General features: G+C 33.4%; 3 protein-coding genes across 3 annotated transcripts in view; 2 read left to right on the top strand and 1 right to left on the bottom strand.

The window, feature by feature from the left end:
* The window catches only part of LOAG_17756 (tho complex subunit protein 2), a gene marked incomplete at its 5' end in the record, with an annotated part of 10,596 nt that extends 7,775 nt beyond the window's left edge, over nucleotides 1–2,821 (bottom strand). The window contains 9 exons of the mRNA XM_020450416.1: nucleotides 51–113; nucleotides 376–497; nucleotides 718–960; nucleotides 1,127–1,216; nucleotides 1,359–1,519; nucleotides 1,633–1,760; nucleotides 1,978–2,075; nucleotides 2,319–2,447; nucleotides 2,705–2,821. Of these exons, the coding sequence (XP_020305910.1) occupies nucleotides 51–113; nucleotides 376–497; nucleotides 718–960; nucleotides 1,127–1,216; nucleotides 1,359–1,519; nucleotides 1,633–1,760; nucleotides 1,978–2,075; nucleotides 2,319–2,447; nucleotides 2,705–2,821 (1,151 nt within the window). The remainder of the gene's footprint in view (nucleotides 1–50; nucleotides 114–375; nucleotides 498–717; nucleotides 961–1,126; nucleotides 1,217–1,358; nucleotides 1,520–1,632; nucleotides 1,761–1,977; nucleotides 2,076–2,318; nucleotides 2,448–2,704) is intronic.
* Nucleotides 2,822–7,918: 5,097 nt separating this feature from the next.
* On the top strand, nucleotides 7,919–8,092 carry LOAG_17757 (hypothetical protein; the record flags this gene model as incomplete). Its single annotated transcript, XM_020450417.1, has 1 exon — nucleotides 7,919–8,092. One exon carries the CDS (start codon nucleotides 7,919–7,921, stop codon nucleotides 8,090–8,092), a length of 174 nt encoding a protein of 57 aa, XP_020305911.1.
* Nucleotides 8,093–9,667: 1,575 nt separating this feature from the next.
* Nucleotides 9,668–11,238, top strand: LOAG_17758 (hypothetical protein; the record flags this gene model as incomplete). Its single annotated transcript, XM_020450418.1, has 5 exons — nucleotides 9,668–9,775; nucleotides 9,961–10,085; nucleotides 10,295–10,435; nucleotides 10,813–11,001; nucleotides 11,133–11,238. The coding sequence occupies 5 exons, from the start codon at nucleotides 9,668–9,670 to the stop codon at nucleotides 11,236–11,238; spliced, it is 669 nt and encodes a 222-aa protein (XP_020305912.1).
* Nucleotides 11,239–11,440: the final 202 nt, after the last annotated feature.

The following is an 11,440-nucleotide window of genomic DNA, read 5'->3' on the forward strand; positions in this document are numbered from 1 at the left end:
ATATATATATATATATATATATATATAATCCAAAATTGAAGATAACGAACTCTTGGTAAAAATCATCAGTGGACCGTTCCAACAGATCCGCAATAGAGAGGGCTATAGAACGTCTGAAATAGGAAATTATTATGAGTAAAAATCAAACTGTAACGATATAAAGGTGAGAAACAGAATTTTTTGAAGCTGCACCGTATCTGAATAGAAATGAGACAAGTTAAATCTGCTTTTCATCTCGATAAGCCAACAGAAAAAAGATAATTAAATGCAAAAAGCAGTTAAAAAAAACCAGATACAAACAGGTAATTGCTTCATACAAAAACAAGAACAAGTGTAAACAGCCTAAAGAAATTGATAAAAATAAATAAAAGATACGAGGCATTGACAGCATAGAATTCGGGGAATCTATCGAGCATTTGTTTTGCAAACTGCCAAGCACCTCCTTCTAGCAATGCAAACGTTAAGCCAAGCTTCTGATTTTTTGCAAGTACAGCATCCTAAATTTCAATATTCTTGGTGAAGTACAGAGTAAAACAACAATTTTTGTAGACGAACTGTATTAATAGTTCCATAGCTTGCTGCTTTTTTAGCTGCTTTCAAGAAGCTTATGCAGTATATCAGGTGATATACTTTGCCAACTAACTTCAAATATTTGAAATCTACTTTCACAAACAGAAAATGGTCCCATAGACAAAAAACTTGAAAAATAATACAAACATCACTGTCTTTTTCATCGACTGGTTTTACATCATCTGCATTCTGCACGGCCAATACGGAAGCAAACGATACGCCCGCAATGGTAGTATTATCGTCCATATATCCAGCCGCCGTCGCCGAAGAAATTCGTGAGTCTACTGATACCATACCTGTGTAGATGGTTTCACTTTTTTTAGCTCGTTTTCCGTCTCGCTCAACACGACTTTTATGATCGTTCATCAAATCTTCCAGTTTCGGAGATAACTAAAACGTATGTTTTAGTGGAAAGCGCTCATATTACAACAATGCAGTAAGGATTATAATGCAACGAAACACATTTCAACAAAACGGATTTGAGATCCCTTCAGGTAATAGCCAACTAGACGACTATGAGGAAAGTGCTAATCTTTCAGAATTGTAAAATACCTACAAATGTGCACAGTGACAACAAATCGATAACTCTTTCATCGCATAAAGCTGCTGCTACTCTGTAAAGTGATGCAGGAGTACTACCGGAACGCTGAAAATCCAAGTATATAAAAATCTTAATTTAATGGAGTCATCCAGTTTCTGATTCGACTTTAAACCTTTCGCACTTTACTGGCAAGTGAAACAACATGATGAAAGACATGTGAAAAGAATGTGAAGGATGAGAATAGAACCTGGTAAAAAGTAAATTTGAATCCTAGAATGCTGCATATATCATCACCACTCGCTTTGAACTCGATTAACAAATCGACAAAAAATTTGCGTCGCTGCAGTGCAGATTCAAAACATTCAAGAATGATATCAATTACTCGGTTAGGATCCAAGTTAAACTGTCCTGAAATGAGTAAAAAACCAAATAAAACTCAAATCTTTCACAGTTGATAAAAATTTGGTTCTTTGGTTTGGCCGTGCATAGGCAAAAGAAAAAAAAGAAAATCAAATCAATACCAATTAAGTGATAAAGTCGATTTAAGGCTTTTGATACAGTGAGAGAAGGATTATCAAGAAGCTCCGTTATTAACTTCGCATAACCTTCGCTTTCCTCACGTAGTAAGTTGAATTTCACCTGCTTGAAACTGAAAAAATACCAACATGTACATAAGTTTTCTTCTTGTAAATGGATTATGACTGTCTTATAGTGGTATTCCTCCTCAATGCTTGTGAAGACTGAACCGCAAAGAACATTGAAATGGAAAGTAAAACAGGACCATTTTTGATTATATCACCCCAAGTAAAAAACAAAATTAAAAAAAAGTTTGAAAAATAATGGCAAAACAATTTTAAAATACTAACAAAAGCCTAGTTTTTGTTTTCACAACTCGTGATCGTGTCGCCTGCTCGTTGGCACCCAATATATCCAACTCACATTTCAGTACATCATCAGCAACAATCTGCAAATTTATAACAATATTTCGCTCACCCACTGAAATGAAATGAAGTGTAACCTGAAAAGGATTTTCAAGATTGAAAAATGAAGCGAAAAAAAGAGGTCGTTAATGATATCAGATGATGAATTTTAGCCAAAATTACCGCGCTATTTGATGACATAATTCTAACATTATAACCTTTTTAAGTTATTCAACTTAATATAGAATTATTTGGTATTATGCGGAAATGATGTAGGTTTTACTTGCCCGGTCAGATAAATGTGATATGAATTCCAAGAAACGTTTTCGAAATTCTTCATTCTTCTCGGTACTCAATTCCAGATCCACAATTGCCAAAACATCCACTAGCAAACTAGGAATGTTGTCAATCGTTTTCTGCAAATAAGAAGTACTGAACTGAATATTATTTTCATCCAAATCTGTCACAGTCAACTAAATTCGCAGTCATCAAGTTGACAGCTTGTGGTATTATAAATGTAACATCAAAGAGTAATATTGGTTGCACGATAATCTTCATACAGAGCAACCATGTGACAATACTTGTACAATCTGATGTAAACAATAATGATATTTAAATATCGAAATAGAAAAGAGAATTACAAAACACCTAAATATACTGGAAGCAATCATACCATATGCGTTCGAATAATGTTACAGGCAGCATCTGGAGCTAGTTGTCCCTCGGTAACTCGTCGACATATCCGGAGTAGCTCCCCCTGTGGAGTGAGTGCTTCTGACGTTGAATTCATCCAATATTTTATCCTTTAACACTTGACTTTCTGATTGAAATTGATTATTATCCAATTTAACATTTTGAACAACCACCACTTCTTATACGCTAATACATGCCTACATAGCGATAATATAAAGTGACAAATATGTCATCCACTTGTCGTCGAACGTAAGAGTAAGAAAAAAGCAACTAATATGCGAATGAATGGGATGACTGTGTCTTTTCATGGTTTCTTTCCAAAGAAAAGATACAGTGCCCAGCATGTTATTGTGATCTCGCATTATTAATCTCAATTTTGTTGTTGCTACACATTGGATACTGCTGACTTTGTCCTATTGTATTAATCAAAAAGAGACTTTCGATATATCATGCTGTCAAAGATTGGACTATTGGCCGAGATTTATGGAAAGTTAATAGCAAGTTTACTTCTTTTCTATTACTAAAGAAATGGTTTCTTTTGTAAGATCAAACCGTCTAGTTCCGTGTGAAAGATTCGAAATACACCCTTCACCAAATCACGTACTGTCTACGTGTCAGACGAAAAAAGACACGTGTGGAAGTCTCACAAGAATCACTCACGTGACATACAACCCAATCAACCACAAATACACAAATAAGCCAAAGCAATGCAAAAATACTTCCGTCCAATATTTTGCACCACTTAATTTCCAAACCACTTTAATGCTCAAAATTGCACATCGAGATTCCAGAAGTTGGTTTGAGCTGGTTTGTGATGGGGAATGGTAGTGGATTAGGTGATGCAGTTCAGGTTGGCCTGTAACTCGACGATGCTGTGAGGTTGTTCAAGCTTGCATATCTCCCACTGTCATTTGCTTCCGGTAGGAAGATATGATTCATCTAGGTTTGATGCAAAGTCTACAGATTGCGAATATACCGTGGAAAGTACGAGAAGTTAATAATTGAAGATATCTCTCACTCGATGTCCGCTATCATGAACATAAGGATAAATCATCTAATCTGGAGGAAAACGCTTAATTCTTCTTCTAGGAATGTGATGAATGCTGAGGAAATTAAATGATCAAGTCAAACGACCGAGTTATAATAAACTAGTTCGACACATCATATTCAGGTTGATCCCTGAATAGAACCATCATATCCAGTGGATTTTCAGCCGTTACTAAACAGCCTTGTTGAATGGATTGCTAAATAGTCTTGCCGGATAGGACAATCTTGCTACCAGTTGGAACTTAGAGTACGTTGTTGCTGAAATCTTTAAAATGTGTGGCTTGTTTTTTTGTTTCCATCACTGAAACTTCACCTTTAAAAAAATAATTTCTTACAAGTGCTCAAGTCCATTGTTTGTGATTAATTGCGCATTCCGAGGTTGCTCGGGCTTGTTCAATTCAAGCAGTAAAACTGCCACTATAACCTAAAAATTGAAGACAGGTTTCATAGTGGTAACAGTTTTGTTCTTAGAATATCCGATTAAGAGGGAGTTTGAATTTTTGTATCAATCCTCACTTTTATAAAGCAGGGCCTGCTATCAACTTGGGCTGATTCAGAATTGTTATGTTGCCGGATTCATACTTGGCTACGTCCAGTTGGGGTCAAACAGATTCGCTATCCACCTCGAAAATGTTCCTTAGAAAGGAAATATCATACACTAATACAAAAATTAATTTTGGATGGACTGGAATGAAATTATAACATTATAAACTTTTTGTAATCGATGAATAATATTTTTTCGAGTGTAACTATCACGCTCTTTTTGTATTTTATATTTGATAAATTTGGTGGTTTTGCAAAATGTTTGCGAATCCAAAAAACCCTGAAATCGCAAGTTTGTTGGATTTCCTCAAAAAGGAGCGGCAATGCTCCGAAGATTCCGAGATTTATGAGCGAGATCTTGTTTTTCATATTCATTATAATTATTGATTAAAATTCACTCAAACTCTAATTTTACCAGAATAATTATGATTGCAATATTTGTAGAAGTAGCGATCATAAAAAATAAGAAAAAACGATAGCTTAATTGGCAGTACATTCATCTGTTTTGATCAGTATAACGTAAAGTTGATTAAAGCAGACCAGACTGTCATTTACGTGATTAATGCTTGGGCGTGTTTCACGTTTATTAATTTTCTTGACACCAGCATGCATTCACACGAAATATTTACCCATATTGCTATTCTGGCATACATTATTCGTTTTTTTTTCGAAATGAAAAAATTTTTGGTGAAAAAAATTTAACCACACACATATATTATCTGTCTATCCACTTATAATAATAGGTTAGGGCAGGATGTTAAATCTTGAATACTTCGAATTTAATATTAAAAATAATTTAACAATAAAATGTAATCCATTTTGTAAAGCAGTTCAACGTTTTCTTAGCTATAATTGATCAGTATTGTTTATCTGGTGGCTAATTTTGTTTCGCTAAATGGTTTCCTAAAAATGATTTTAGGTACCACTAATGAGTAGTATTGTTTGTTATAATAGTTCCTTATAATATTCGTTATAATAGTTTGTTATGATATTTCCATTAACAGTAGACGCTGAAGAGCAGGAGGTCTAACCCGTATATGATTCACGAGAAGATTCAAAGGGATCAACCGTTGCATCGTCGTTGTTCTCAACTGCTGATCGGAATAATGTCTAGAAAAAAAAAAAATTACATAATGATTAAATAGGAAAGAATCGAAAAAGTAAGTGCTTGTTTTTTGTCAATTTTTATAGAGAAATACGGACTCTTTAATGAAGAAGAAACAGAAATGCTAAACCCTCCGTGACTAATGATAATTTTTCGGTAGTTTATATGAGTTCTACAATTGTAATAATACCTTCACTGAATATCAACTTATCATTACGGATAAGAAAAATGCTTTGTTGGGTGGTAGTCATAAACAAAAAAAAAAATATCCATAAGAATAAAGAAAAATTTTCAATAAGATATGACCGGTAAAAAAAAAAAATTTCGCACAAACTATCTGCATTTCATGCTACACCAATATTCATCAAATTCAATGATAAATAATTATTCTCTATGGATGGGAGCGTAAAAGGAAGAATTAACTTGCAACGACTTTCCAAATTTCACATATTCAAATAAGTAATTCGTTTATCAGGAAACGAAATGGACGATTGTCTAATGATAAATGGCTGTAAACTCTTGAGCACGTGATCCATAGCTGATTTAATAACCTGACTAATCCCACATTTGACATTTGTTGAGTAAAAACTGAAAATTTCTTCGAGTTATTTGAAAGTTAAATTACTTATAGCACCTCTTTCTTAGCAAAAAAATTATTCCCAAATATTACTGTACATAATACTGGTCTTGAATTGATATAAGTGCAGTGGAACGAGTAAAATGTTTAATTTTAACAATGCTACGATATTCAATAGCTATGTGATAATGACTGCATTCCAGTCAACTGTAACACTTTATGGACCCTAATAATGGATCTAAAATATATGCATTCGTGAATGACTACAACTTTAATGTTGTATCTTATTTCGGATAAATTAGGCAAAAATAACAACAAAAAAAAAAAAAAGAAAACTTACTAATAGACATGGCATTTATTTTCTTATCCAAACTTCGCGAACTATGAGAGGACGAATGTAATGGCTGTGCAGAAAAGCAAGAAGTTCGTATGTTCCACTGATGATGAAGCCATTGAAGCAGCAATTATTGATGTTTATAAAAAGATTGCTTCAAATAAAAATTATTGCTTAAACAATAACATTTGTCACAATCTTGTCACATTTCACATAAAACGATGGAACCATTACATATACCAGAAAAAGTTGAACCGAAATGAGTAAATTACTAATTCAAGATAAATAACTATCTTGAATTAATACAATTTATTCATTTCAAAAAAAAGCTTCAATAAAATTTCGAAAATTTTAAAACATATTTTAAAAATTTCGTGAAAACTTTTTCGTAAATGAGTAAATAAACATTTCACCAACCTTCTGTCATTTTTTCTTGATAGTTGCTGTTGTTATTCAAACGTGTTGTTCAAACGGTCCCGCAATGTATTCACCACTAAACCATACATTTTGTTAAACACCGGATAAATATTAGTATTGATCACAACTTTTGAATTTTTCAATCTAATATTCAAGTCCCTTTTGGTTCATATGATTTGTTTCCCCATAAATTGGTGACCAATAACAACAAAATCCAAAGACATATCGACTTTTAAGTGACTGAAATTTCTTCAACATAATGAAAGTTCTAAAACTGCGATATACACGGAAATTATTGAAACATTCTTTAAATGATTACCTTGACAAGCAATTGTTTATGACTACTAATTCAATTATTCCTTTATCTGGTTTCCATGAATCTACCAACAATCCCTCTTGAATTAAATCATTAGAAGGAACAAACTTGATCATAATTTCAAAATACCTGTATAATAAAATAAAAAATCCTGCATTCTAACAATGTTGATACAAGTTATCTATAATATATATAATATAAGTTGATCTTTTTGGAGCTTTCCAAAACATATCGATGCATTTAATGCATTCTTATTCTTTTCACATATAGGACGCATTGTAGGACGAAGAATATATTTAAAACGGATGAACTGCTGCAAAACACGCAGTGTGTTACGACGTTTAAAACGTTGATCACGTGGTCATTGAGTTATTGTCAACAATTTAAGGGTCCAAGCCTTATTTATAATAACTCTTTAGTGAGTAATCGACCAAGAGCAAGCACATGGACAATAAATTACTAGGAATACTAAGTAACTCTTTTTTAGTTCGCGGCATTCACTGCATGCATGCATGCAGTGAATTTCACTGTTTTTGAATTTGCAATTCCTTGCAGCTTTGAAACATATTACAAGATGTCAAACTGTGACATTTTTCTTATTTTAAAATTATAGCAGTTTTCAACAGTAAAATTAGTTTACATACTGCTATTGCATATAAAATGCTAACCTGTTTAAAAACTCTTTGTTCAATAACTCGATCCATTTCAAAATATTCATTTCCATTCCCATCGGCAATCCTCAAGTACTAAAAAAGATACTTTAAGTAACTTATAAATAATAGGAAAGAAAGGTCACAGATGATTTCTCATAAACCATGAAAATTACATTTATAAAGTAAAGTTGTAATGTGAGGCATGCCACCACGAAGAGAACAAATTTTGGTATATTTACTAATCATCAAACAACTCCAATGCAAGCGTATTCATCCTACTGACACAAAATTTGAGGATCTTCCAGGAATGAAAACACCGTCAAACAAATTGGTAATGCAAGGAAAAGGATCTAAATTAAACACTGATCAATGCTGAGAACTATAGACATGCTTAGATTAAAGTTTAACTTTCTTTTTTAAGTTACATTCGACAAGCACTAGGTTGTAAAATTATACTGCTAGGTTAACAATGTTTATCGCCTCAGATTTAAGAGACATGGATTTCGAAAGGTAATGAAAATTTTCGAAGACAAAAATCAAAGTATTTAAAAAGCAAACCTGGAATTCCATAGCTTCAACCATGAATTGTCCATTGCACGGCAAAAATAACGAATAAAGGATACGCAAATGTAAGATGATTCAGATAGTAATAGAGCAAATAATCGTCTTAATCCCAATAATTCCCATATAGCATCGTTACTAACATTTGATATTTGACCGAAAATTTCCACCAGCTCAGGCTGAGAAAATCTGTAATTTTGAGTAGAATGCGAAAAAAAAAATCTCGGCAAAAACTGGAAAGAAAAGGCAACAATATCAAACAAAGAAATCATATTTACTGATCTAAGGATTTATCAAAATAATTTCGATTGTTAAAAAATATTGTCCCCTCAAATTCCAAGTTTAAATTTTAATTTTTAATTTTAGTAATTTCTAACTTAATTCTACGTTTCGTTAATAAAATTTTGTAACGTTCATAAAATAATGTAGACATAAATTACATAAAACAATATAGTGCTGACCACAAAGTGTATAAAATATGGGAGCATTAAAGTAGAGCAATTAAGATTCTCTACAAAAGAATACATTCTCTATAGTGATATATTTACATATCATGATGCTAAACACAAGAAATAATTTGTCGGGGAAAAGGAGCATTATGGGCACATTCTGTTTCCAACAGCTTTTTTTTCTTTCTCTTTTTTAAATTAATTTATTGAGCTATTGAATTTTCATTCCAGAGTGCAAATGAGATTGGATTGGAAAGGAAAATGTAAGGTATTTGGTGCTTAACATTTGCAGTATCCATGCACTATTGTGGCTAATTTGAAGTAAATTAGAATGTAAAATTTCGTGCATTAGTGACAGTCTCATTAAATCTTTCTGAATAATTGATGATACCGAAACAAGGAATACTCCACAAACTATCATTAATATGACATAAATGATCCGAAAAGCGGAAATTGTCTGATGCTTTCCAAAATGAACTGGCTTGCAGCTATGTAGATTACTAGGTGTAAAATTTAAATTTAGTAGTGTTTAAATACCATTTTGAAATATACTTGCCTACCACTGAAACAACCAACAAAAATTAAGGTTTATTAAAAGATCAGAAGTATTTCGAGGACTGTTCCCGATTCTATCACCAAACAAGACTGTGAGAGATTAAGAAAGTTGTACGGAGGAATGCGGACATAGATTATTAGCCTCTTTTGGATCTCTCAAAGTCACGTTTCGTTATCATGATCAGAAGATGATATTTGCATATTTGCAGGGATATTTTTTGTAGGATGTTACTTAAAAAGGAAATATTATACATGGTTTTTTTATTTTAGGTGAACTGGAATGAAATCATAACGTTATAAGCTTTTTGTAATGGTTGATTAATAGTGTAATTGCCAGGAATTTTTTATGCTTTATAAATATTTGATAAATTTGTTGATTTTGCAGAATGCTTGCGAATCTGGAAAATCCCGATATTGCAAATCCTTTGGATTTTTTAAAAAAGAAGCCAGTAATGTTCCAAACATTCCAGGAATTTGTGAGCGAGACAGTCGAGGTAATTACTTCATCTTTTTCTCTTCTTTTTTATTCACCCCTTTTTTCTGCAATCATTAATTAATTGCAGTGTCAATTAGGAGTTGTAGAAAACGCTTCAATTTTAAGATAAGACTGTAAAACGAAATCTTTTCAGTTCGAAACCTCGCTCATAACACGCTTGAAGGAGGGGAGAGGAGGTTGGAGGTATTCGAAGGGCGAAATGCCCATAATGAAATGGAAGAGGAGGAGCCGGAATTTAACGAAGAGACAGAGTGGGCTCCTCTGCCTGAAGATGATGATGAGGCTGAGAATTGGCCATCGGGATTGAAGTGGGTCTTTGTCAAACGATGAAGAGGATAAAGCTGAGGAGATGGTGATACGAATGGAGACGAGTGGCGTTGAGGGACTGGAAGAAACAGTCCGAGAAATCGTCTTGTTAGTCTTACTGTAATGTATAGGAAAAAGAGGAAATAAAGCAGTCTTAAGTTTGTCCATCACAAAAAACGAACAGATCTGGCTAGATTTAAATATATTTCAGAAGATCAAGGACGATCAGATTTCCGGTTCCAGCCACACAAACAACGTTGGCTGCGGCGGTCCTGGAGGAATTTCACCAGGAAGATCTAGAGGATCTTTCAGAACAACTCCAAAGGGAGTTAGAAGTACCGCAGGCGGAACCGTACACGGTGGTACAAAGAGAAGGCAATATAAACATCGGCAATCTATAATTATTTTTTTTAAAATGACATTGAAAATGATTATGTGCTTATAATCTATTTTAGTTTCCTCACACTTTAACCACAGAAATTAAGCAAAACAGTGACGAAATTTGCATCCTGAGATTGATAGACAGTCTGCACTCACTTCAAATAGTTTTCTACTTTGACAGTTTTGTCAAATAATAGTTTTGTACTTTCAGTGTGCGGTATCTGCAACAGGCAGTTTAATTCACTGAAGCGTTGGCGGATTCACGCGTCGAAGATACACAAGCAGGTTTCTAAATATGTTGGTACATTTGATTCATCCAAAAGCTCATTGATGATATATATATTCCAGGTTTTTGGTCCCGTTGTGGCCTGCTGCCACCCGGATTTACGGCCGCGTAGAAAACAGCAGCGGTGGAGCTTCATGCCCTCGATTGGTGCCCGAAGGCATGTGCGGCCGTGAACAACGAAAGACAGACAAAGCGACGCAGACTCGATCTTGTGGGAAGAGAAAAGGGTGCCCACCAGCTCTTCATTCCAGGTGAAAAATTTTTAACAAATTCATGAAGTAAATTCTGTTTAAACAAAGGAACCAAATTCGGATAGCCATATAAGGTGAGAAATTTGCAAAGTCGACTTCGCAACTTTTTAATTAATGAATTTTTGTTTCAGGCCAGTAATACCATTTGGCAATCCCCACGCACCCAACCTGTCCCTGCCTGTTCCAGTTCTCCATCCTCTATCCAGCGAAGGCATCAAGCGGGTCAGTAAATCATAAAAAAAAATAAAATAAAAATAAAATAAAAATAAAAAAAAAATTAAAAATTGAAAAATGGAAAATAAAAAAACAGAAAAAAAGAAAAAAAGGACAAAAAAAACAACAAACAAAAAAAGAATTAAGACAAAAAAAAGAATAAAAAATAAAAAATAGAAGAAACCAAAAATATTATCAGTTTTTGAAATAACTTTGTCAGTTTTCA

Source organism: Loa loa (genome assembly GCF_000183805.2).
Source record: "Loa loa unplaced genomic scaffold supercont3.124, whole genome shotgun sequence".
NCBI lineage: Eukaryota > Metazoa > Nematoda > Chromadorea > Rhabditida > Onchocercidae > Loa > Loa loa.